Here is a 27,992-nt window from a genome sequence, read left to right as displayed (position 1 = left end):
AATTTTTCCTTGAAGATCAGAATTCTCTCAATACCTTTATTTCTTTCAATTATAATAGCAAGATATTCAAAATAAACAAAATTGTTCCTTATTTGGCACTTCTAGACACATTTGCTCATGCACTCTGATAGAAAATACTGTTTATTTCAATTAATTTGAGTACAACTTGGCAGGAATAGTTTCCAGCAACAAATCAATTATGTTGAAAATATTCTCTGTAAAAAACATTGCTATTTGATTGAATTATTTAGGCACCTAGCCACAAAGGCTTATAGTTTATTTTTTATTAATATACTTTTACTAAGAGTTCCTGAGTTTGGCTTAGAAGTGTTAGAACTCTTTAGCAGAAATCAGTTTCCACAGTAAAAGGTTTAGTATAGAAAACTTCTTTAAAATATAAAAAGGTACACCCTCAAAACATCAATTCAGATTTTTATATTGAGAGCACAAGAAAAAAAAAGGAAATAATTTTAAATTGTTAGACTACTAATCATATAGCCCTGCAAGGCTTCTCTCAACAGCTCTGAAGCTCTTCCAGCACAGTTTATAGCCCTTGAAGAAAGAAAACACCTGCGGTCACCTTCACTTTATTTTACTGCTCCTCAGTGCAACTGAGTAGCTTGATGAAAATCCAATATAAGCCTCCTTCATTAGGAAAATGATGATTGGGACATGGAAGTCTCAAAGCCAAGGAGGAGCCTAAAGAAGAAATGGAAATACCCTCCAGCCCCACACAGAGTGCAAGACCCCAGTGGAGAGGAGGAAGAGACCTGAACATGATGCCATATGATGGATCTGTTGTCCTAATTAGAATAATGTCAAGTTATTCTTCCTCTAGCAATTCCACATTTCATCAGGTCAATTCCATATTTTTCATAATACATCCAAAAAAGGCCAGGATTAGTGTTTTAAACAACAAACAGTGTTACATTTTTATTAAAGGACAATGTTCCACACAATAAGCCTTCCCATCACAGTTTGGAGCTGAACTGAGTCATCATTTTTTCCAACTTCATTGCTAAGGCCATGTTACCTTTAATTTTCAGTTTTCCTGACATGAAGGCCATGGTTGGCTTTAGTTTGCCTAAAAAGAGGGAATAAAATGTTATCAGGAAAGCAAAAAATAGTATAGATGTGACTGGGGACAACACATCACTAAAAGTCTCTACTAATTCTCAGATGGTATAAAAACTTCTCTTCAATATAATTTTTTTATGCTTTTTGATTAGTGTTAAGAATGCCAAATTGCACTTCTCTTTGATTAAATATTTTTTCCCTAAGGCTCCAGTTTGGCAAAGCCCTTCAGCACACACCTGAAGTTAAGTACGTGCTGAAGTGTTTCGCTGAATAGGAATGGACTGATGAATCAGGGCTTAAGAGATCCTCCCTTTTTTGAGCCAACAATTCTATGGTGATTGTTTGTGGACTTTATCATAGTGACTGATATACAGTTTTGTATGTGATGAATTTATGATTTTGGCTCTGTCTCTTTTGAATATCTATGAGTGTTAATAGTTATTCCAAGGAATAATAAAACTGGAAAAAGTGTCATATAATACAGCATCCAAATACAATTTTAAAAACCTGTGGAGAAATTTTTCCTTTCCAAAAGTATTTCCTGTTAGCCCTATTCTGGGCCTGCTAACAATGCCAGAGTGCAGCAGAATGTTGTGGCTTTGTTATATGACCAAACAAGGATTAGATTAAGAATAGCAGTCTTACTTGAGCTGAGTATTTTGAACTCAAGTTTCCAGGGGTCAGAGAGACAAATGCACTAACTTATTTTGCTTCCAAGATCTGTAGTTAAAATTTATCTCAATTATTCAGCGTTAGCTAAAGTTTAGTTTTAGACTACAAACACTTAATAGAAACTACTTTTTAATCACTGAATACCACTTATAAACAAGCGCTGGAGTGTGCATTTGAAATCAGTGCACTGGAACAAAACTAATTTTGTGCACTCTGTCAATGCATTATACCCGCACACTGTAAGCATGTAAAATTTTAGAGAGGTGATTTGGGCCTGGAGGGGACCCTGTAGAAAGATCAATGGACCTATTGAATCCTTTCTCAAACATCTTAAAAGTTGGGAAGGAAAGTTAGAGTGTCTGAACTAGCTGTTAAGATTTCAGTGACATGAAGATAGCACCACGCTTTATATTCTCAGACGAGAACAAGTGAAGAGATGGAGAGAGATCAAGAGAATAATATTTTTTCACTAGCGCTACCAAAAGCCTAAGATTCATCTGGTTATGAGAACACATAACGAGAGAAATATCTAATTATCAATTAGTCATTTGAATACTTCTAAACACTAATAAAACAGGCTCAACTTTGGTAAAACCTTTTGTTACTCACCTGAAAACATTTTCACAAAGTCACCACTAGACATGCTCATAACCACATCTACTTTCACAGGTGGTTCTCCAATTCCTGCACTCCCAGCTTTGTTCTTAAGATCAATGTACCAAGTCCCTCCTTCGTCACCTACAAACAAGAACAATGGAAATAGTTTACAGTACATCAAATACAAGGTTTGTGCCTAACTCCTGACCATCTATGAGGTAACTTTTCTTGATGTCAATTGTGTAATAAGATATTAATGATGATAATAGTGTTATGGTAATTTAAATGGTTTAGTATTTCACGACTGGAAGGTAAGAGGTCATGTGTCCACATTCTTCAAGGTGTCAAACAAAAAAACCTCTTCACTCACTGTTCCTTTGGACGAACTAAGAATGAAGTATTTCTTTGTGCAAATGCTGAATGTATTTCACTGTAAATTTGTAGGTGAAGATTTAATAGAAGAAAGTCTTCCTTACCAGATAGTTCAAACAGATAAACACCTTGGGTAGACCTTACAACATCTTCACTGATTACTCCCTTAATAATTTTAAATGTTTCTGCAACCGGTCCCAAAGGCTTAACCGCAGCAGACTCAGCTCCATCGGGGCCTTCATGCTTGGCTCCATCGGGGCCTTCATGCTTGGCTCCATCGGGGCCTTCATGCTTGGCTGATTCTATTTTCTTCCCCTCTTTGAACACTGGAGAAGCACCTAGAAGAAGGGTTTTTTCCACTGAATGAAGTAGATACTTTTTTAAACCATTGCGCTAGAAAAATCTGTTTAAAAGTACCTACTGCATTTTAAAACATCAACAGCGTTCTAGATCTTAAGACTGAGGAAATATATTTTATCAACTGCCACACAAAAGAAAGAATTTGCTAATTTAGAATTAAGGCTGAAAAGTGCATTTTTAGTCAACGTGAATATTAAGAAGAAAGGGGATGGAGAACTGAAGCTTATCCTGTGATGACCCACACTCCATTGAGGGCAAAGCTATACTGGTCCTGCCTCAAAATAGGGGATGGAATGGACTACATCAGGGTTTCTCAACTCATGGGTTGGGACCTAAAATTGAGCTGCCAGAATGTTTCAAAGGGTCGCGTGGCGGCTCCTGTCCCACAGGGCTGGCTGGGCTCACCTCCCTGCTCTAGGCACTGCAATCTCTGGGGCAGCATTTCTCAAATGCGGCCACCAGGGGCTTTTCTTGTGGGTTGTCTGTGCAGTAACAGCTCCTCTCTCTCCCTGTTGCTCCAGGATGCACCACCTTGGTGTCGGTTGCTGGGGCTGTCAGCAGGGGTTGGACCCTGCCCCCCCCCGGAGACACCTGGGGCACAATGCTGGAGGAGCAGGCAGCCGGTGAGTTCCCCACCTTCCCAAGGGCTGTGGGGCTCAGGCTTTGAGCTTCAGTCCTGGGGTGGTGGGCTGGCATGCTCTGGCAGCAGGACTTTGGGCTCCAGTCCCAGGCTCCAGCTGCACAGTGGCAGGCCGTAGGCTCCAGTGGCGGGGCTTCAGGCTCTAGCCCCACCTGCCTCCCCTAATCCCTCATCCAGGGCTTAATTTGTCCCCAGGCTTGGCAGGGCTGAGTACGTCTGCTGTGAAAAGTGATATTTGTATGTTAATATCACTTTTCACAACAGACTTACTAGCTAGCAATCAATAAATTACAATGATTTGGACATGTATACGTGCATATTTATTTGTTTTTCTTAAAGCTAATTAAGTATTTTAGGAAAAAGTGTCTGAGGCCACCAAAAAGTTTGTCCTGAGAAACCCTGCTCTGGGGTCCCAGCGCCACTCAGGTTTTGCCCAGCCATCATAACGATGGAAGTCTGGGTAGGCCAAATTTGAGAGAGTGGCACTGCAACCCTATGAGCCAGGTCACAACTCCACTCACACAAATTTGGTCCAATCCAAGGACAGGGACAAACCTGAGCGGCACTGCAACATTGGAGGCTGCAACGCCTGGAGCACAGAGCCAAGCCCAGCCAGCCCCACAGCACAGGAGCTGCAGGAGCTGCCACTGTAGGGCAAGTGCCAGGCAGGACCCAACCCTCCCCCTGGTGGAGGAGGAGGGCAGGACCCAAATGAAACCATCCCAGGGTCTCCACCCCCAGACTATTTGCTGGGTTGCAACGGACCATAAACATTTACAAATGAGCCCCAAAAGGTTGAGACTCACTGGCCTAGATGACCTCTCAAGGACTCTGTCAGCCCTACATTTCTATGATTCTATGGTTCATATTTCGCCTCCCATACATGCACACAGAAACCACCCCCCCAGTAACAAATTGAATTAAATCTTAATTCTGAGCTTTACACAATTTATTTACAACAAACTCTACGTAAAGAGTGTAACATTATACAGTACTAAAATTATTCTCTATGCTTTCTTTTAAATGGTTATGTATCATAGAACCATAGAATATAAGGGTTGGAAGGGACCTCAGGAGGTCATCTAGTCCAACCCCCTGCTCAAAGCAGGACCAATCCCCCACTAAATCATCCCAGCCAGGGCTTTGTCAAGCCTGACCTTAAAAACCTCTAAGGAAGGAAATTCCACCATCTCCCTAGGTAACCCATTCCAGTGCTTCACCACCCTCCTAGTGAAAAAGTTTTTCCTTATATCCAACCTAAACCTCCTCCACTTCAACTTGAGACCATTACTCCTTGTTCTATCATCTGGTACCACTGAGAAGAGTCTAAGATCCATCCTCTTTGGAACCCCCTTTCAGGTAGTTGAAAGCAGCTATCAAATCCCCCCTCATTCTTCTCTTCTGCAGACTAAATAATCCCAGTTCCCTCAGCCTCTCCTCATAAATCATGTGCTCCAGCCCCCTAATCATTTTTGTTGCCCTCCGCTGGACTCTTTCCAACTTTTCCACATCCTTTTTGTAATGTGGGGCCCAAAACTGGACACAGGACTCCAGATGAGGCCTCACCAATGTTGAATAGAGGGGAATGATCACGTCCCTCGATCTGCTGGCAATGCTCCTACTTATACAGCCCAAAATGCTGTTAGCCTTCTTGGAAACAAGGGCACACTGTTGACTCATATGCAGCTTCTTGTCCACTGTAATCCCTAGGTCCTTTTCTGCAGAACTGATGCATAGCCACTCAGTCCCTACTCTGTGGCAGTGCATGGGATTCTTCCATCCTAAGTGCAAGACTCTGCACTTGTCCTTGTTGAACCTCATCAGATTTCTTTTGGCCCAATCCTCTAATTTGTCAAGGTCCCTCTGTATACTATCCCTACCCTCCGGCGTATCTACCACTCCTCCCAGTTTAGTGTCATCTGCAAACTTGCTGTATATATCGAATAAGGTCAATTATTGCAACACAGGCAAAACAATAACATATTTTGCATAAAGTATGTGTATGCACAGTCTGTTTTAGCTGTTAATTATCTAAAAGGCTTGTAAGATGTAAATTGATCCATCCTCCTACCATACTGATGGTCAGAGTTTTGATTAGTAGATATGTATACATTAAGCACAATAGAAGTGTTTAACTAGGTGGATTTTATTTGTAATTTACACTATTAGGTTGCATAGTGGGTTTTTTTAAATATTTTAGAAAATTAATTCTATATTAAGTTAGCTGAGTGATAAAATAGTTCTGAATATTCTATGAAGTGATTTGTTCTTGCTCATTGTTTTCTTATGTAAAGTTTGCTTTTTTAAAAAGCACATATACAACATTTTAATCATTTTCAGATTACTCAAGTTACAAAAACCAACTAAAGACTAACAAATAATATTGCCTCTGAAAACTGTGGCTAAATGACGATCATCATCTAAGATGTCTGTGGCAGAGCTGGGGGGAAGGAAAACAAAAAAACAAACCACACAATTATCCTGGATCCCACTCCAGTGCCTTAACCGTAAGACCATCCTGCAGAACAGCATGTAATCATACTTTTATAGACTCTAGTAGTCATCTGCATGTTTTGCGTTGCTTTACAGAGGTAGGTACATAGGAGAAACCCCATTTTACAGACAGTATAAACAAGCACATATATTTAGCCTAATGTTTCTGAGAGGCAATATGACTTAAGTGGATGAGACTTGGTTCTGCTAGAATAGAGAGCTCGGTTCTATTCCCAGATCTGCCAGGTGATCTTTTTAAGCAACTTCTCAGCTACTCAGTCATCTCACCTGTAAAATGAGGAGCAGGGAAATGATACTTCAGGTCTTGCTCAATAAAAAGGGCTGTGAAACCCATAGAATTATGACACTTAGGAGAGAGGTCAGACTTGAACTCATCATCTCCGGGGCGCCTAGTCCAGTGCACCTTCCCCAAACCCAAATGGTATTTCTGAGGGAAAGGAAGGTCATCTCTCTCACCTTTTCTTCCTTCTGCACTGTGCCCTTGCCCCTTTCTTGACATTGCTGCAGAAACTGTAGGTCCATTTTGGTGATTTTATTTTGGTTAACTAGGAAAATGTCAGTTTTTGAAGAGAGTACAAGATTTCCCAAAAAGAGGGTTGCAGTTCCAACAAGGGTGACGTTTTCATCTGTGTGAACGTGGAAGTTAGCTATAATTATTATATTGAAGGGTATACAATTAGGTGAGGCAGATCACAAAAGATTTCTGAGAAGTATGCTTGTGACTGTTTATTTCTTTTTCCAGGAAGCATTGATGTCCCTGATTCACCCCAAAAACTCAGACCTATGAAGAGTGCTTCCCGCTTTTAATTTTTAAAGTAAGGCAAAATTCTCTGAATCAGAAACAGAGAAGGTCCTGTCAAGGATGGATGGACGGACGGACGCGCGCGCACGCACACAGAGAAATCATTTTTCCTCCCAAGTATCTTACATGAGACCAAGTTTTTGGAAGGAAATATATTTAACAATCTTTATGTTTCAGCTTCATCACTGGAAATTAGATTTAGTGAATGAATTTGATGTAAGTACTTAATTTCTTACCATGTGCTTCCATTTTCATAGCTAGAGTATCAGGATCTACATCTAGAAAGAAGTCTGGTAGCAATGGATGACCTAAAATAAAATAAATAAAAATTGTGAGTAAAGTGAAGATAAACAGCAAAAATAATAATCTATTTTTGTATCAGTATTAAACAAAGTCTAGGCTTCTAAATAGGTATTGTACAGCTTCTGGAAAGCAAAAGTCAGTGGCAAGGGAAAGCCAGGTACCTAATATTTTGTTTTAGAGACAGATTTTACTTAGATTTTGGTCTGTTCTCCAATGGCTGTAAAACAGAACTAGAAGTCTTGTGGAGTGGTAATAGAAAATATTTCATTGAAGAGAAAAAGCAGAAGGGGCTTGAGGAATTGGGGGGGAGCGGGGAGGGAGAGAGAGAAATCACAGGCTGAGGAATAACAGGTAGCATAAGTCAGTGACATGGAAGCATTTTCCTTTCATTAACTGATATTAAGTTAGTGGAAGTTTCACGGGTGGAGGCTCTGGAAGATTGGGCCAACTGTTTCTAGGAATGCAAAAGGGTACCATGGGACTGAACATCCACAGGTCGTTAGCAGAAGAACAGATTATAAACTTACTTAACATTATGTCCTTTCTTACCTGGTGCAACTGCATATACATCAAAATTCTTAATTCCTTCTTCTCTCAGCAGACTTTCATCAATAACGAAGTTTCCTGTGAAACTTTTTGGTTTTGTTAAAATGCAATATGCAGCATCTGCAAGGATATCAGTTTTTCTGCATTGCTGTTCCACACCAGATCCTCCCAGCATATCCATAGCAGATGTATGTATAGCTAAAAAGTTCAGGGAGCAAAAAAGAAAATTTGGTGGTCAGCACTGATGTTTTAAAGTTCTTCTCCTTTCTCCTACTGCACACACACACTTAAAGTACATCATTTTATTTTCATGCAAAGAGCAGAACTGTAGCATACTGAAAAAACTCACTAAGTTATTACTAAAAGAATGAGATGGAAAAGAGATCTTCAAGCAAATATAAGATTGTTCTTTACCAATATAAGATTGTTCTAGCATAGTATTTTTTTCTAATGTTTTTGTCCAGCCTAGTTTTAAATGTCCTAAACAATGAGACTTCTATCTCTTCCCTAGGAACACTGTAACATATTCTCACACAGCTCACTATTTATTGATAGTCTTTTCTACAATAATCACTACTACAGTATTTGAGCACCTCACAAACATTACTAAATTTAGCTTCACAACAACTTCTGTGATATTGATATTTTAAAGATGGAGAACTGAGTCAGAGAGTTGACTCAATTGCTTGCCCAAGGCCTCACAGAAAGGCTGTGGTAGAACCAGGAATAAAATGCAGATCTACCGAGTTTTTGGTTAGGTTATTAATCTATTCTAGCGGGTCTGTTCCTGCTAGTCTTCTGCTTTTTATTCAAGTATTCAAGGGAAGAATATTGTAAGTTGGAATGCTTCACAGAGGTTTGCACTTTGCTCTTCTTACTACTCTTCCTAGTTACCATATATTTATTTCAGACTTCTTGCTCCTCCAGAACTGCCCCATTACAATTTTAACTTGTATTTCCCAGTTCCTTCTTTTGTTCCTCTTGTGATTTTGCTTTGTGACTCCTTACAATGACTCCATCTGCTGCTCAAGGCCCTGTATCTTTTCCTCCAGAAGCTTTGAGAGTGAATCTCAATGGGAGTGAAATTTGTTATCTTTGTTTTTCATGTATTTTGAAGATAAACATTTTGAGACTCCTTTTGTACATTCAAAAGATTTTAAGCTATTACTCCTCTTTCTTAATTTAGGATACTGTGATCATGGAGGCAGATGTTGAATTACAGATACTTTAAAAGCCTTGCCGTATATTTCTAATGCTCTTAAAGTGAATTAGGGAAGACAGATATTCATTACTATAAAGCTTAGTGTGTGGAAAGTTACTACTTTTAATTATATTTCAATATATATCACCGTATTTTTTTTAAAGCACTGGTATCTTACAAACTAAGTTTTTAAAAATATCATTGGACATACTAGAAACGCTCTCCATTTTGAGTGCGGCTCATCACAGGAGCCTTCAAAACCCACAGGGGGGAGGGATAGCTCAGTGGTTCGAGCATTGGCCTGCTAAACCCAGGGTTGTGAGCTCAATCCTTGAGGGGGCCACTTAGGGATCTGGGGCAAAATCAGTACTTGGTCCTGCTAGTGAAGGCAGGGGGCTGGACTCGATGACCTTTCAAGGTCCCTTCCAGTTCTAGGAGATAGGATATCTCCATTAATTAAAATTAGTCTGCATATAAAATATCTGATTTTACAGGAAGTTTTTAATTACCTTATAAATTACTGTGCAGACTCTCACAGAGGGCACTTATTCTAATGAATTTCTTTTATTTATAATGTTGTTGTTGCTTGAAGACTGGCTCTTCAGTGCATCAGGTTTTGAAGGCTCCTGTGATGAGCCGCACTCAAAATGGAGAGAGTTTCTAGTATGTCCAATGGTATTTTTAAATACTTAGTTTGTAAGATACAAGCGCTTTAAAAAAAAATACGATGATATATATTCAAATATAATTAAAAGTAGTAACTTTCCACACACAAAATATCAAGTTTGAACATGTTTACTTAACCCAATCTAAGAAGTCCTTTAATAATAATAGCCGGAACTGGGAGCTCCTGTTATATGTGATTGCACAGGTGCTGTTAGTTGTACCACCCTTTTGGAATTACACAGGTTTAGAGGCCAATTTAATCGGAATTGGAGTATGGTTTTAATGTGGGGAGACAAAAGAACAATTTCCTCTCCCACCGCACCTCTTAGATTGCTGACTCCATGGTGAGAGATGGTGGACAGCTTCCATAAGGATAAACTGAAGTTAGCCCATGAAGGCCGATGTGGGGCTTGAAACCCCAATGGTGAGGGCTTGTACTGAAGTACTGAAAGTAGAACCAAGGAACGCCTAGTATGAGGTATAGGGAAACAAGGGCCTCAAAAACAGTGAGTCTCAGGCTCGATTCCAGATAGCAGCAAGGCAGACAGTGGAAACCCTTGGCACAATCCTCAGTGATGAAGTATTTGGAAATGGGCTTCTCCTCAATTTAAATGAAGGTTAGAGTCTAGGACAGGCGAGAGTGGATAGTCTCTGTCTTGAATCTCCTACAGAGCCAAGAGGGGCTGAGGCCAGAATAAGGGAGGAAGTTGATCCTTCATTCAGCAGCAGGGAAGGCAACGCAGGCCCTAGAATGGTGGATGAAGACTTCTCCCTCATTACTCCAAGAATTAAAAGTTCCTCTTCTGGAACTGGACAATTTCCCTGCTGAATGCACCACACTTAGATCTCTTACAACAGAACTGGAACTCAGAGGGAGTGAAGGTTCCATCCAGAGTGGATTTAAAAAAAAACAAAGTGATGAATGGTCAAAAAACTGGTTTGATATAAATACATTTTTCTTTTTAAAAATAAAAATATTTAAAATTAAATTTGAAATTCTGGCAACCTATGTTAAGCCCTAAACTTACTATATTACTTATTATATAAAAATAATTTAAATTGAAAAATATTCAAGCAGTACACATTTGCTGAAAAAGTTTTTTTTTAACAAAAATCAGACTACTGAGCTGGTAGAAGTTACTGACTAAGCATCTGGACCCAGAGTTTGTTGAAGTGCAGAGAGAATATCTTCATTTCAGTTTACTCAACTAGTTTAGTTCACTGACTAGTTCGTTTAAATGTAAGACTCCAACTTGGAGTTGAAAAAGCAGGCAAGCCTTTTTTCCTCTTCCAATGTATGAATAAAAACTGGTGTGAGTAGATGAGATCCACTAGTTCTAACATCCTGATGGCTATGGTAATTATAGAATCAGTTTACTTTGCTAACTACAAATAATCATAGAAATGTAGAGCTGGAAGGGACCTCATGAGGTAAACTAGTGCATCCCTCCACCCACCTTTATAATACTTTTTAAAAAAAATCACTTTAAAATGCAAGACATAATTGATTGAAACTACTTTTTTCTCTTATGTATCGAGCAGATTTAAGGTAGTTTTATTTATTCTAATAAAAAAAAACCCTTACATGATGCATTTTTAATTGAATTTCACTTTCCATCCAAGTAGAGCTTCACACAAAACCATGAGTAAAAAGATTAATCCTCTAGTAAATAAGAAATGTGTCAATCACCATTTTCTAACATAATAAAAATGGAAAAGTTAGGAATCTGAATAAATAGATGTTAAACTATATAATTGCTTAAATAAAAATGTATAAATACAATGTATGCTCCTGGTTGGCAAGAAGTAACACCAAATTTTGTGTAAATGGTACATTTAGTTGCAAATCAACACGTTTTAATCATTACCAACCAATGAGCATCAACCTTTCTTTAGGAAAAGAACTAAAAAGTACAAATGCAAAACAAGATTAAAATCAATGATGTAAACCAAGGTTTACTACTTGTTGATTTAAATCAATCCATTTTGGTACCCTCTCTTTTGTTTCTTCTCCTTGTTACTTGATAATGAGAGACAACTTTGGTGACAAATCCCATGCTGTTTTTGGCCTCCAAGGCCCTCTCAGAATAGAGCATCTCTCAGACATGAACGTGGACAGCCACAGGGATTAGGGTTTTGAAGGAGCAGAGACTGTGAACCTGAAGAGCTACAGGAGCCTCTTCCATCTGCAAGCACTGAAGCCAATACTCAAGATCCTTATGGGCCAGAGTATCAAACATCTGTTGGGCAAAAGCCCTTCTACCCAGGCCACAAGAACATCAGGTATACGGGAGTCTCTCACAGATATTTTGCCTTTGCAAGGAACACGGTCTTTAAGCTTAGCCTCTCCTACAGAGTCCAGTGTCAGGGCAGGAAAAAAAGAAGACATGAGAATAACTCAGTTGGATTAGGAGAGGCAGTTGCTATGGAATCAGACCTATTTAAATCCTAAAAGACGTAGATTCTTTTAGGGAAGAAACACAGCAGAAACGCCTAACAAAAGGAGAAAAAGCAAGAAACTGGCTGACAAGAGCTAAAGTCAGGGGACCTGAGGTAGAAATTCCAGCTTGCTGCTTCAGGGTAAGTCTACACAATTCACGGCAGCGTAGCCGCCAAAGCTGGGTTGACAGACATAGGTTTGTGCTACCATGCTAAAATAGCTGCAATAGCCAGTGCTTTGAAGTTGCAGCTCATGCTGGAGCCTAGGCTCTAACGCCCACCCCCAACCCTAAGCTTCAGTGCCTGAGCTCCAGCAGAAGTTGCAACATCTACACCAACTATTTTTAGAGCATTATCGTGAGCCCAAGCCTGTCGACCCCAGCTGGGAGGCTTGCTGTCACAGGTTGTGTTGCTGTATCCTCAGTCTCTTTATACAATCTCACCTCAAATGTTTTACAGCTTGAGACACAATCTGAACCAAACCCAAGAATCAGAGCTTTCCAGAGAGTTCCTGGATTGGTGCAGGGCGCAGACGCATCTCAATGGGGAAGTGGGGGTGGAGAAGCTGCACTGCCTCAAAAGAAGAACTCCAGATCCTATAGTTTGAGGCTATTCATTGTTTCCACATGTGTGGTGTACACCCCAGACACACACAGGAAAATCCACAGCACTGCAACGATAGTGTGAGCAGGGAGATCAAGAACTGAGCGCCAAACCTTGTCTACATTAGGAAATTGTATCCTGGTTGAACAGGATTCTTAACAAGTCAGCCGACATGATGTGGACTACAATTCATGTTCTTGTCGAAACTGATCACAGATGTGGTCAGTATCATGTCTGATCCCAGAGGGTTTTAATTACAAGTGGCTCACCCTAACTTGCCCTTTTCTATACTCGTCAGAAAGTTGTGATTAGCACCATGTCAGCTAACTTAGCTATTATGAACTGTGTATAACCAGGAAAGTCTCCTAGTACAGACAAATGCTAGAGGTGATCTCCCCAGGTCAGAGCTGAAGCATATTGGCAGGGCAGCATGCAGAACCTTCATTTTTGCCATCTGTTCTACCTGTTCTTTTGTTCAAATAAAGGACTTCAGTCTTGGAGAGTTTCAATTCACCACCTTTGTAAGTACTAAGTTCACATACAGAATTTAATTCGGTTTTTTAACTTTGTTTGATAGTTTAACTTATGTTAATAGCAGTAGATCAAAATGCCCATAAAGCTTTTGGAGCAAAGGAGGGAGGGAAAGGAAGGGAGAGAATTCCAGCTACTTCTCAGACACAGATTCACAAAGATGTAATTGATAGAAACATCTGATTTCTTTTTTTGGATATTTTGATCAACAGCAACAAGTGCCTTTTTTATTGGAGTGCCACTAGAGTTTGAAATTTTCTAGTTCCACAGTTGCTTTGCGGGAACTATTTCACACTTTCTTTTGAAGCACATAAGTTGAATCATTTAACAGTACAATTAAAATACAATTTTGAAATGTATTAGTGGTGCAAAGGTGCAAACCTTATTACTCAGTTTATGTGCCCAATATGGTAGAATTCTAAGCATCCATGTACTTTTCATACTCAAATGAGTATAAATAAGCAGCATATGAAAGCTGTCTCTATGATCCTGTATAGCACTCTTCCTTTTTTCAAATCACATCTGTAAGTGGCTATACCTTATGTAGTGGGGTGGTCACCCGCTCCTGCCCTGAAGGGCTTAAAACAGCCCTTGGCGAGGGCTAGGGTAGGGGAAACCTGGGCTGATTGGGGAAGTAGCCACAGCTGGGACACTCCCCAAATCGGGCCGCAGCTGGCCCTTATAAGAGGGCAGTGGACTGGGAGCAGTCAGTCTCTCTCTGCCTTAGAAGAGAGAAGGGCCTGGCTGCTGGGAAGCTCAGGGTGCCTAGAGTGAGGCAGGGCTGGGGAAAGGCCGGGGGGGGGGGCTCCAGGCTGGCAACTCCCCAGGCTGCAGGGCCTTGTCCAAGGCCCCATAGAGGCACTGGGTTGCAGACCCAATCTTGCCTATGATGAGTGGCTGACACTGCAGTCTGCCCCAGGTCATGGGGGCGAGTTGGTGACTGGCAGTAGCCTATGACTGAGGTGAGGTGGGGATAGGGGGTGGGGGTTCCCTGGGGAGGGGAGACCCTGAGAGAAAGGGGTTACTGCCCGGGGGCAGCACCCCAGATAATGGGGCACCTGAGTCCTGGGAGAGATTGGAGGGGGGCCAAGCGGCAGCAGGACACCGGCCTGCAGAGGGCACTTTGGAGGCTGGAGAGCTAATTCCCTGAGATGACCAGCAGGAGGTGCCACGGCCATGAGTCTCGCACCGTCACACTTATAATACATCCTAAATTAAAAAGACATTTAAGCCATATTGGCCTACCTGACCCAGTGCTCTGTGCTGCGTGGTGGCGTAGCTGGCTCCAGCCGGGCGGCGCAGCTGCCTGTCCTGGTGCTCTGGGCAGCGCAGCTGTAGCGCCGCCAACTACCAGTGCAGCGCGGTCAGGGAGCAGGGGGGGTTGGATAGAGGGCAGGGGAGTTTGGGGTGGTGGTAAGGGCGTGGGGGTGTGGATAGGGGTTGGGGTGCTCAGAGGGTGGGGAACAGGGGGGTTGAATGGGGGCAAGGGTACTGGGAGGGCAATCAGGAAGAGGGGGGGTTGGATGGGGCAGCAGGGGGCAGTCAGGGAGAAGGGGTGCTTGCATGGGGCAGGGATCCTGGGGGGCAGTTAGGAATGAGAGGAGGGGTTGGATGGGGTGGCAGGGGGCAGTCGGGGCGGGGGTTCTGGGGTTTGTCAGGGGACAGGGGGGTTGGATGGGGCAGGAGTCCCAAGGGGGCCATCGGGGGGTGAGAAGCAGGAGGGGTTGGATGGGGCTGGGCCACGCCTGGCTGTTTGGGGAGGCACAGCCTCCGCTAATGAGCCCTCCATACAATTTTGGAAACCCAATGCGGCCCTCAGGCCAAAAAGTTTGCCTGCCCCTGATCTAGACCATCCCTGACAGGTGTTTTTCTAACCTGTTCTTAAAAGCTTCCAGTGATGGGGATTCCACAAACCCTGTGTTCCAGTGCTTAACTAACCTTACTTTTCCTAACATCCAACCTAAATCTCCCTTGCTGCAAAATAAGCCGATCACTTCTTGTCCCAACTTCAGTGGACATGTTGACCAATTGATCGTAGTCCTCTTTATAACGACTTTTTATGAGCACTTTGGAGGGCAGGATTAGAATTCAAAATAACCTTGACAAATTGGAGAATTGGTCTGAAACCAACAAGATGAAATTCAACACAGCACTTCACTTAGAACGGAAAAAAAAAAAAATCAAATGCACACCTACAAAATGGGGAATAACTGACTCTGGGGGTTATAGTGGATCACAAATTGAATACGAGTGAACAACGTGATGCAGCTGCAAAAAAGGATAATATTCTGGAATGTAGTAACAGGAGTGTTGCATGTAGGACATGGGAGATAATTGTCCCACTCTACTCGGCACCAGTGGGGCCTGAGTGGTAGTACTGTGTCCAGTTTTGGACACCATACTATAAGAAAGATGTGAACAAACTAGAGAGAGTCCAGAGGAAAGCAACAAAAATAAGAGGTTTAGAAAACATAAAACCTAAAAGGAAAAATTGAAATAACTGGGCACATTTATTCTAGAGAAGAGAAGGCTGAGAGGGATCTGATAAGTATTTAAATATCATAGAATTATAAAAATGTAGGACTGGAAGGGATCTCAAGAAGTCATCAAGCCCAGCCCTCTGCACTGAGGCAGGACAAAGTAGTCAGGCATTCCAAACACTATCAGAACTTGCTTCTTGTCAAATATCTCCTCAGAGGCACAGCATATATTAAAAAGATAATATAACAAATGATAATCCTTTTGTGATGCTGTTTACATTAGAGTCCTGTGCACATTAAAAAGGGAACAGAGTAAATGAACTTAAGAAAACCAATGGGCAAATAAAACCTTTTAAAAAAAATTTTTTTTAAAGTGGGTCAGTGAGCCAACCACTCCACAGGTTGCTTCAGTCAAATGTCAGGCATAAATAAGCTGCTAGCAAGCAGCCACTCACTACACCTCTACCCCGATATAACGCGACCCGATATAACATGAATTTGGATAGAACACGATAAAGCAGCGCTCCGGGGGGGCGGGGCTGCACACTTCGGCGGATCAAAGCAAGTTCGATATAATGCGGTTTTCACCTATAACGCAGTAAGATTTTTTTTGGCTCCCGAGGACAGCGTTATATAAGGTTAGAGGTGTATTTGCAGTGCATGTGGCCAGCCATTTGATTAAAGTCACAGTGGCCTAACAACTGAGAACTACGGAAGAGTGGTTCATCTACCAGACACCAGTATTTTGTAGGAAAAACACTGAATATGAGCAATGAAAAACAAAAAACCCCTCAGGACAGTGAGCTCATTTTCAAATACCTGCTCTGAACAATCTTAAGAAAGCCTATTCAAAGTGACATACATGAAGTCTGCAAGATGGAAGGTTGAGCAGAGAAGAAATGCAACTAACAACATCAAAGAGAACATTATAGTATCTTAAAACAAGTCACCTGTTTGAGGCCATAAAGCATTGACTGCAACTTCTCCTCTAAATTCTTCTGCCATTCCCAGCACACACATGGACATGCCATATTTAGAAATGGTATAAGCTAAGACAAAGTAAGAATTTTATTTAGTAAGGTAAAAATATAATGTCTGTGATGAAATTTTAAGATTCACTGATTTAATTCTTAACTCCTTGATGTAGTGTAATTATTTATTAAAAATAAGTTCCTTAGAGTGGAACAATCTGCATAAAGAAAGAACTGGGAGGAGAATGGGTCTGCATTGAAATTTTTATTAACTAAATGTTTTGAACATAGAATCATAGAAGATTAGGGTTGGAAGAGACCTCAGGAGGTCATCTAGTCCAACGCCCTGCTCAAAGCAGGACCAACACCAACTAAATCATCCCAGCCAGGGCTTTGTCAAGCTGGGCTTTAAAAACCTCTAAGGATGGAGATTTCGCCACCTCCCTAGGTAACTCATTCCAGTGCTTCACCACCCTCCTCGTGAAATAGTGTTTCCTAATATCCAACCTAGACCTCCCCCACTGCAACCTGAGACCATTGCTCCTTGTTCTGTCAAGATTAACTTCTTTAGATTGCCATTTATTATTGTTTCAACTGCACTAAAATGACAACTACAAAAACTTTTAAACAGACAAAGAAGGTGATCTAGTTTCACTGTAGGTTTGAAAAATTAAGTTTTTACCATCCTTTGGCACAAAATGCTTTGAAGAGCACAGAGACAGCAGAATTGTCATCAAGCTGTTCCGTACACATAGGGTCTGACCTGCTTCTGGCCCACCTGACTAGAAAATTGTATTTCATTATTCTTATAAAAGAATGACAAATTGGGGGTAGTTTTGTCTGATTTTTCAGGTAAGGAAATGATGAAGACAACTATTGCAGTCTACCATGGTGTTTCATGGAATTATGTCAATAGTATTCCTTATATGGGAAAAGGACTGACAGGGCCATGGAGACTGAATTACCCTCTCACCCCTGAAACAGTCACGAGGCATGTCATCTAGTCTTCCGCGGCAACAATAGGTACAGTATAGGCTGTGGTAAAGTAAGGGCTTCAGTATCCAGGCCTGTCACTCTTGTGCCTTTCATAATTACTCATTCATTTTAAAAACATTTTAAAAATAAGTAAATATAACACCACCTACCACAATGATTTTTGAACCATATGGGATTCAGGTTAATTGGTGGGCTAATGTTAAGGATATGAGCAATGTTACTCTTTCTTAAGTAAGGAAGGCATATTTTAGACCTGAAAATGAAACAAAAATTAAACATGTTAGTAGTTGTCAGGTGCATCTCTTTTAAACAAAAAAATTATAATTTTGGCAAAGCCACTATGTTTTAAAGATGCCGGTGGACATACAGCATCTTTTAAAATAAAAGATCTCAAAGTAATCTCCTCCAATCTCATTACTTTGCACCTGCCCTCATATTAATATTCTGCTTATTCTAAACACAGAACCAATATAATAATGTCATCTTATCTAAATGAAAAGTCCTTCCTAATATTTATGCATTCACACTGGGCCAGATTTTCCACCACAACTTAAAACCCACAAATGGAGACAGATTTTCAGAAGAGCTCAGCAGCTCTAATTGTGACACTTTTAGCTAGACTTTTTCAGACTGTTAAACCATTTCTCCAATGTATTAAGCAGAGAGGTTTTTCTTCCACATTAGCCATGCATGTCATCCTTTAAGTATTTTCCCTTTCACAAAAACATACTATAGGGAAAATCCCATTTTATTCAGTTCAGAAGTCCAAAGACTTTACAGTGTACACTGCACCTGTCACAATAAGACGCAAACTGTATTTTATAAAAGCTGGTCAATACAATTGCCATTTCTAAACCTAGTGCTGCAAATGGATATCTGCTGGAAAGTGACGTAATTTACGATAGTTAGTAGCGAGAAACTGACGTAAGCTTTTAGACCCCAATCCCACAACTGACTACATGCAGTTATGTGCAGTCAATTGCAGGGGTGCGGCTTCAGACTGTCAACTCTTTGGGAATAGACTGTCATTTACTGTAAGTCTGAACAGTGCACAGCACAATGGGGCCTGAACCTGGTTAAGATCTCTAAGTTATGCCACAATAAAGTATTAAAATAGTAAGTAGGATTAAACAAATTTCCAGTCTACTTTAATTGTTTCATAGTCAACGAGAACTCAAATATTTAAACAAAATGTTTAATTTTTATCAGACATTAAATTACTTCTCATCTGAAGAAAAACAACGTTTGCCTTGAATTCCACAGGCTACAGCCATGACTATGAAATCTGCTTCTTCTTTTGGTCCAACAAGCTCAAGTCTATTCACCTTCTGGGCACTTTGTAAGGCACAGCTATGCACTCCATTATATTTCTCAGTGGGAGGGTTGGGCAAGGATGGTTTTGGTTGAGATGGAGCGTACCTTTCAATGCAATTTTTTTGACACTGTATATATAACTCAAATTAATGTATGTTTAATTTTCTGCAAGTGTATGAACCAAGAACTTGTTGATAAGAATATGTATAAAATAGAAAATTTAAATACCACACACAACCATGCTACCAATCTTAATAAATGCAATATCCTGCATGTGGAATTTACCACAAATCATTAAAGAACTGACTTTTCACAGATTTATTAATAGAACCTGGCTACATAAGCAGCAAGGGAAGAAGAAAAAAGGGGATGAAGTGCGTGGATAGGTTATACCTTAGGTCTCCGGAACTGATAGTTACAGGGTATTAACAAAGACCATTCTCTGGTGTAGGAGACAGAGAGAGCCTGAAGCAGTGGGCCTGGTGTAAGATCTGAGGCCTGAACCATAGTCATCAAAGTTAGGTCATGTCATGAACCAAAGTCAGGCCATGTATTAAAGCTGATGCTTACAAGTTTATTGTCTGATACATGACCTCGGCAAAGGTATTGCTAGTGTTGTTAGGACACAGGCACTCCTAAGAAGCAACAGATACTGGATATGTGTGTGAATACCCTCCAAAAGATTAGCCCAGGTACATCCTGACCTAACAGCAGAAACGCCTGGGGCAAGATACTAAGGGAGGTAACAAGCAAATGTCATGAAACATGTAAGGTGGTATGCAAGTTGTTTGTCTCAGTCTAAAAATGTCGGGCTACATCACCTTAACCATTTGTGAGGCTGAGGGGACAGCAGCAATTCCTCCTGCTGATTGAGCTGTTCCTTGCCACTGGGCACTTGTGTGTTAGTGTACCTGTAACAACAGAGCCAGGGCACCAGTTCTTTGCCTTGAGGGCAATAAACCTGGCTGAGTGCCTTTGTCACTGAACCATGCCTGTGATCTTTCTTTCTGGGTAGTACTATCGAGGTCTGCTGAACGAACTATCTGTGCATGGCTGGGGCAGCATTACGGAGACAGCATACACGCACACCAACTGACAACACCTGGTATATTTTTTTTCCTTTGGGTGTCATTTATCTTTCATATTTTTCAATGTGTAACACAAAACTAAAGCTATTTTCCCCTTTTAATGCACTGTAGCAATCAAAGGAGAGATAGCTATCCCTGTAAAAAATAATAGCAATTTCAGCACTCCTTACAGATATTAATCAGAGTTAATGTCACCACCGAGGGAATGTGGTTGTCATTATTGAGAAAGATAATACTGTAATATTGAAAACAAGAAGAGAGTACTTATTCAGAAATGTGGCAACAGACATCCTTAGGGTGCTTTTCAATATTTTCTTGAAATGTTTTCCTGCCTGTTATTCTAAAAGATGATTTTCCCTAATGAACTGTGACACTTTACCCATAGTTAAGTAAAACGTTCCACGACTATGTTAGGAAAAAACAAAAACAAAAACCACCTCCTTTAAGTACAGCTTCTTTAATACAACATAATATAAGAAACAGAAAAGTGTTTTTGTTGTTTATCATTTTTAAACTACTTTTATAGCAACCCCCTTCTCCATTCCCACCCCCACAGTTTTTATACTATTTTTAAAAGATCAGAATAATTTCAAATAAATATGCAATTCCTTTTCACTATGTTAGGTTCATTACTCAGACAATATGATTTTAAAAACAAACTCATCTTTATAACGTAGCACTACAGATGTCACTCTAAGAATAGAATTCAAAAGATCAAAGAGCTCCTTGATCACAAGCATTAATTGAACGAAAGCCTCAAAATTAAGATTTCCATTTTAACTCTGAACGATTAAAAAAAAAAAAAAAAAAGATATAAGATTTCATTTTAGTGTATTTTCTAGACACTTAGTGTATTACCAATTTGGAAAGATGAACAAAATATAAAAAGAGCCATACAATTGTGGAGTCAACTCTCAGTGATCTTTGATGAAGTAATGAAACCAATATTGTTATGATGGAATTGTAGACTACATTTTCTTTCACTGAAAACGGACTTCCTTCTTAATGATTCTGATTTGTTTACTGTAAATCACCTGACAGGCATTTTTTTCCTTCATAAGGCTGAAAAGGAACACTTGTAAGAAGGCAATTTACAATTAAGATATACCCACCACAAAAACATACAAAGTGAGTTAACATTTATAATTTCATTTACAACAAGAGAGCAGGAAAGTTTTAGCAAAACCTGGGTCTTACGATCTGAAGTTCATTTGCCAGAACTACATTAACTTAGCTGTTTGTTTCCTGTATAGAGAGCCTGAATACTTTTGTGTCACAAAGTCACCGGTCACCAGCATTCAAGATCAGACATTAAGGATCAGATCCACAAAGGTATTTATGCTCCTTAGTTCCATTGCTTTCAAAATACGTTAGGGGCCTAAATATCTTTGTAGATCTGGGCCCTAGATCTTGCTGCAAACCTAGGGGAAAACCTTTCCAATGACACATGGCACATCCTTTAGTCTTTCAACCCATAACAGAGTTGCAAGAGTTAATCTTCAGCCATTCATTCAGAATCTCCCAATTATTCATTCATGTATGTATGTGTGTGTACACGCACACACACCTTGTACCTTAAACTTTCACCTCAAATTAAAAAGTTAGCGTAATAAGAGAACTACAAAAGTTATTGCGTGAAGTGATATTGTTAAGGAGGTTGACAATGTAATTAAATCTACTGATGTATTTAAACAATTTAGTTTCCCCCATACAATACTTACGCAAGGTAGGTTCCTCTTGTGTTAGCACTCATCATAAGATCCACTTTCTTTGTAGGAGTTTCCAAGGTGCCAGTCAAGGAGATAGCACTCGCATTGTTCACCAAAATGTCTATTCCTGATTTTAAAATAATTAATTTTGCATTAATATTTTAAACTCCACCATTTAAAACAAAAAGCAGGGAAAAAACAAAGTGTACTATTCAAGTTTATTCAATTTTTTTACGCTAACCTTTTGACTATTTCAACTGAAAATTTAGAAGGCTTTTCATTAACACACACAGAACACCCTCCATGGATCACTCATTTTACCTCCAAATTTCTGTACAGCTTTCTCCACTGCATCAGCGATTTGCTGTTCTTCCCTCACATTAACGATGCATGGTAAAGCCTTTCCTCCAGCAGCTTCAACTGTAAAAAATATATTTTTTTTCATTTTGAACTTGCTCTTACACTGAGCACCCAACATGGGATAAAATATTCTCTGAGAGTTGGTAATGATTATCAAACAGACTTCAAAAACATAAAATGCAATCTTTACAGGTACTGAGCACCATCAACTTCCACTGGCTTCAAGGGGAGTCAAAGCTGTTCAGCACCTCACAGGAATGAGAGTTAATAACTGTGGCAAACCAGAAAATTTAAGAGCTGCAAAGGATCACAAGCCCACACAGTGGCATTAGAGGTCAGTACACACAGACACATTCATTCTTAAGAGAACACTAACTTTCCTATATAGCAACATCTTCTACTGTTTGACGACAAAAGGTAAAGGGGAATCTGCAACCATGCATTCCTCAATGAGACTTCCTTAGAGAAAGGGGGAATACTTCAAGTTATTGGGAAAAAGCTAAAAGTTAAAGTATGGCCTGTTCTTCAATCACTATAAATTTACAGTGCTCCAAATGTACCTTTAAAAAAATAAAATATTTGTTTTAAAATAACCAATGTCATACTGCTTAAACTGATTGGAAAGGGGCCAGTCACAAGTCCAGGAGTAAATATTGCTCATCCTGAGCTTCATGCCAGGATAATTTGTGGTAATAGAGGGAGGAATTCTACACCTCGGGAAAAATGAGAGGGAAGTGTTTCTCTAGCAAGCTGATTTATTTATTTAAAGAACAGAGTAAGCCGTAGGGAGCGGAGGTCTCTGCTCCCAGCCTTGTGTACCCTAGGCCAAAGGGTATTTTGAGGGGGCAGGGGGAATGGATGGAGAATCTATTTTGTCTGTGTCCTGTCCAGATGTGTTTTGTGAGAGGCATGATGGGGCACCGCATGTGCAAAGTTAGGGGGTGGGGGAGGAGGAAGATTGGTAACAAGTCAAGAGCAGGAAGTGGTGAATAAAACCAATGAGAGGTGGCTCATAAGCCTACCAAACCTGCATGGAATTGCATGGCTCCTGACCTCAGAACTATTCCCCTGACAAATTTTGAAGACCTGCTGCAAACCACAGAAGTACTAGAGCACTTAAAAATGGTCTGAAGAATTTTTTTTATAATGAAAAAGGCTAGGCAACCTAAATAAGGATTGCTGCTGATGCTCTATCCCCCAAATAAATTATGGAGACTACAGCATACCACTATTAAAAAACATACAGGAGTAATTTAACTCATGCTCTTCCTTTTGTGAAAATGCTTGCAAGAAATAAGCAAATTAAATACTGTTTTAGGGCTAGATCCTACAAATGTATGTGCATAGGCATAGGGGTGCACCTAGGTTGACTGTTCTAATGCTGTACATTTGCACGTGTTCTTTTGACAACAAATAGTAGCTTGGCTTAAAGTAAGGAAACAATTGTAGTGGCGCTTTTTCTTTAAAATAAAATACTTTTAACGTGTTTGTTAGGTGAGGCACATGTTAAATTAATGGTTCAATGGATATTTTAAATTGTAAAAAATTTAGAATTAAAGAAACAAGTCATATCTAACCAACTATTGTTTCATTACAACAATAATCAAATTCTAGGAAGTTTTTTTTTAATTGGAATATCACATCACACTTTATTCTTTGAATACCATTTAACACTGAAAAGAAACTAAATGAATAGTATGTGCCAACACTGTAAGCTCTCTATCAACATATCTATCATGTATACACATGTGCACACACTTTACACAGATACAGTCTCCATTACCATAGTCTCTTTACTCCTAACACACATTAATACATTTACTTTGACAACACCTCTGTGAGACAGAGCAAGTATTATTCCTAGTTTACATATGGGCAACAGGGTCTGAGAGAGACTAAGTGATTTGCCCAAGGTCACACAGTCTGTGGCAGAGCCAGGAAATGAACTTGGGTCTCCAGAGTCCCAGTCAAACACCTTAACAAGACTGTCCTCTCTCTTTAAAACTTACTCTCTTCTGCAGCAGTGTAGATCGTTCCTGGGAGAGTGCGATGAGGCTCGCCTGTCTTAGCAGCTATCACAATATTTGCACCGTCCTTTGCAGCCTTCAAAGCAATTGCTTTGCCAATGCCCCGGCTTGCACCCGTGATGAAGAGAGTACATCCTGCTAATTTCCTAGAAACCAGGGGGGGTACAAGGGTTCATTTATTCCAGTGTGAAAACAATAAATTAAGTGACTTCTAAGTTATCTTTAAGGCCAAAAATAATTACAATTAGTGCTAAAACTTGTGACTATTTCTTATATATAAGTATTAATGTAGGTATACCAGAAACTTATTAAGCTGCAGTACAACATTATATGACAAAGTCAGTGCAGGTGGATAACTTAATATGTTTATAAAGAGTAGGGCCAAACAGACTAGTTGGGACACACAAATGGATCCTCTTTGTTTTGCAAGAATACTCAATACACCATTTCAAACAATAACTTTTATAAGTGCTGCAGTCTGATAATAGAATAAGAGTGCAGTGTCTGAAGTGTAATCTCAACAATATCTCAAACTTCCTCTGCATAGCATAATCCACTTACACAGCTTGCTAAGTGCGTTATAAATTACAGAATTCTAAACACAAAAATAGCAGGGTTCTAATTTAAACATGATCTGATGTTTCAGTTCATAATCACAACACTAACATACTATGCCAGGGGCTGCAGGGAGGTGTAGGAGCCAAAAATAAGTGTTCTAATTTTCAGAGTTGGTGAGCTCCTATTGATGTCAAGTTTAAAAATTATGGCCTTTATACTCTCCCTGTACCTTGGTTTAAACTAATTTTAAAATGAGTGCAATAAAACTAGCTTATCTTTGTAAACATATTACAGCCTGAGGTCAAACTTTGGTATATAAGCACAAAGTATTACTGAATTTAAAAAAAGTATTTTAAAAAAGTATTTGACAATACTTTCTCTTAAGTGATAGGTTTTCTAAATAATGGGAAGTGTATTTTGTTGTTCTGCATAAAATCTGGAACTGTCAATTATTTTGTGAAAAACCAAAGATCTAAATTATCAAATGTGCACAAATCCACGCAAGAGCAACCCCAATTTCCATACACACACACACACACACACACACACACACACACACTGCTGTGCACACATGCACTTCAGCATACATACTGTTGAAAATCTGGGCCAGTCTTGATTCATAACTTTTCTCTGGGTCTCAGCTAGCTCTCTGAAAACTCTGTGCATGCTCCTATTCCCAATGCGCTCAAGAGAGAAAATTCTCTGGCCTTGAAAGGGCAAGATTGGGACCCAGTCACCTGTTCCAGCAACTGGATCCACTAGCACAAATATGTATACCTCTGCAGAGTTCCACTGAAGTCAACAGAGCCCTGGTCTAGCAAATTCCACAGCAGGATTGAGGTTAATTTCTGAATTTACAGCTATAAGATCAAGAGAACCCAAATAAAGCTCAAAAGTTACTTGACTAGATTCCTGTGAGGGGGTTGGTGTAACTAACTGAAATTTACTAACCAACACTGTTGATAATAAAGAGGAACAAAAAGACTCAAAATTCACTTCCTCTTAGGTCCACAGAGCCAGCACAGCAAATGAAAGGAAAAAGCAGTAGTTGTCCCTAAATTCAACTTCATGTGTTTGTATCTTCTGATCCACGTTTTAGAGTAGAGCTACGCTAAGTAATTTGGATTAATCATTTTCTTTGCAAAATCTTCTAGTCTTAAATAAATTGCTCAGCAAGTCATACAAAACTCTCCTTAGCTCTCTCATTGCCCATATCTCTGCATTCAATTCCTCCCCGCAACGCCCTCCCACCCTTTGCCCTGCTGAAACTTCTCTCCTGGCAGCTACCTTTGATCCCATCTGCAGTTACAAAATCAGGATCCCAGTTACAACATGGATGTTATAACATAGTTTTGTAATTTGTTTTTTTCTACACAAAGAAAACCAACCTATTAAGGGGAAAATGGCTATTATGGAAAAGGGAAAAATGACTCTTTTAGATCTATAATATAGAAAACATAGGATACATTTTTATTGTATAAAGGTTATATGTGGGGTTGTTAACACTGCCCATTATTAAGGATACCTGACACATCCCATTATAACATCTTGTTTTCAGTTGCTTACATCTTTGCCAAACTGTAACTGTTTGGGCAAAAAATGTCCATGCTAGGTTTCTATCTCAGGCTGCTTTTTGGAAAATTTCAGACAAAATGGTTTAGCAGTTTCTGAAAACAAGACTATGGAAAAGTGCAATGTTTTGCTCATATTAAACAATTCTGGCAACCTTTTCTTTGAAGAGCTCTAGCTCTCCCGGACTTTGAAGCATGGCCTTGAAAACTCGTGGGGGCAAGGGGAGCATCACTATCAGTGAACGCTCACATACTTCTCTTCTTTTTCAATAAGCCTTTTTGGGGTTAACCAGTCACTAAGACACTTACTTGTATGTTATACCCCTTTCTCCTTCCCTCCATCTTTCACATCTATTTAGATTGTAAAGTCTTCAAGGCAGGGACTGTCAACTACTTTATATTTGTACAGTGCCTGGCATAACAGGATCCCATTCGGGGTTGGTCCTTGGGCAATACAGTAATAAATATGATTAATAATGAATCAATTAAACCCAGCTAGCCCACTCTGCACTGCTATTCTGTCCAATTGTGCATGAGGGAGCCTACATATTGCAAGTCCTTTGGGGCAGTTACTTAGTACACTCACACCGCTACGTGAATAATAATCGGGTAAACTACTGTGAGAAATAAGGGACTCAGTTACATTAACGCTATTAAAAAAAAAAAAGTAAAACCCTCAAGAATATTTTACGTAACTGGTTGCTTTGCCCAGAACGCACGAATATAGCACCCACAAAGCTGAGTCCAGAACGTACAAAATACACCATAAGGGAGATGATCGCACCATACACAATGGACATGCGCACCCTGGCTCACACCTTGAGACACGAGTGCGGGGGGGCATAAGTTGGCATGGGGAGGGGTCCCCAATGCTTAAAGTGGAAGGGGGGATCAAAAAGGGTCAGAAACTGAGCAAAAAAAGAATTGAAAGTGGACAAGGTCACCGAGCTTTATTCTCCCATCTTACCAAAGCTGCTGCTGCTTCCATATTATGATGGACACCCCCCCCCGCCCCCACACACAACCACTTTTTTCAGACCACTTTAAGCACCCCGGGGGGGGGAAGCATATGACAGGTGCAGACAGACTGACGGGGGGGGGCAGATAGACAAGCACAAGGCGGCGTGGATGGACGTAGGACAGAGGTGGGAAGGGGCACAGACACTGGGGGGGGGGGCATGGGGATGGGCACATGGCAGATGGGGAAGCAGGTGGGAAGGGGGCACGCAGACAGGCGGGGCTCGGGGGGTGCAGGCAGACTTGGGGGAGGGGTGCACGGGCGGACACACGCAGGGACAGACGGTCCCGCTTACCCGGTGTTGGGCAGCATGGCCGACAGCCGCGTGCGCCGGGAGGAGGCCGAGCCCCGCGGACGGAGAGAAGGACAGCGGCGGGGGGGGGGCGGTGGAAGGGGAGCCCCAAGGCCGGCGCGCGGCGCGTGTCTCGCAGGCTCGGGCCTGGCGCGCCGGATTCCAACGGCCGAGCGGCACTGGGGGAAAGGGCATAACAATGGGGGCGACACGTCACCGCTAGTCCCGCGTCGCACTCGCCCCGCCCACCGACCGCCTCCTGGTTACCTAGCCCCACCCCCATGG

At 40.6% G+C, this 27,992-nt stretch overlaps 2 protein-coding genes across 3 annotated transcripts in view; both read right to left on the bottom strand.

Moving 5' to 3' along the window:
* The window catches only part of SNX30 (sorting nexin family member 30), a 582,715-nt gene that overhangs the window by 299,888 nt on the left and 254,835 nt on the right, over window positions 1-27,992 (bottom strand). The gene's annotated exons all lie outside the window — the stretch shown is intronic.
* On the bottom strand, window positions 3-27,959 carry HSDL2 (hydroxysteroid dehydrogenase like 2). Of its 2 annotated transcripts, XM_065550559.1 has the most exons (11): window positions 27,711-27,959; window positions 24,251-24,414; window positions 22,203-22,301; window positions 21,894-22,008; window positions 17,920-18,023; window positions 16,754-16,852; window positions 7,887-8,081; window positions 7,271-7,342; window positions 2,823-3,056; window positions 2,359-2,487; window positions 3-1,084 (listed from the first exon to the last, which is right to left on the bottom strand). In XM_065550559.1, the coding sequence occupies exons 1-11, from the start codon at window positions 27,725-27,727 to the stop codon at window positions 972-974; spliced, it is 1,341 nt and encodes a 446-aa protein (XP_065406631.1). In that variant the 5' UTR covers window positions 27,728-27,959; the 3' UTR covers window positions 3-971. The 2 variants fall into 2 exon arrangements, with proteins under 2 accessions (XP_065406631.1, XP_065406632.1); XM_065550560.1 differs by lacking the exon at window positions 2,823-3,056 and having other exon boundaries at window positions 27,711-27,949.

This window comes from Chrysemys picta, chromosome 6 (genome assembly GCF_011386835.1).
Source record: "Chrysemys picta bellii isolate R12L10 chromosome 6, ASM1138683v2, whole genome shotgun sequence".
Taxonomy (NCBI): Eukaryota; Metazoa; Chordata; order Testudines; family Emydidae; genus Chrysemys; species Chrysemys picta.
Note: the sequence above shows the minus strand (reverse complement) of the source record. Positions and strands in the feature narration are given on the sequence as shown.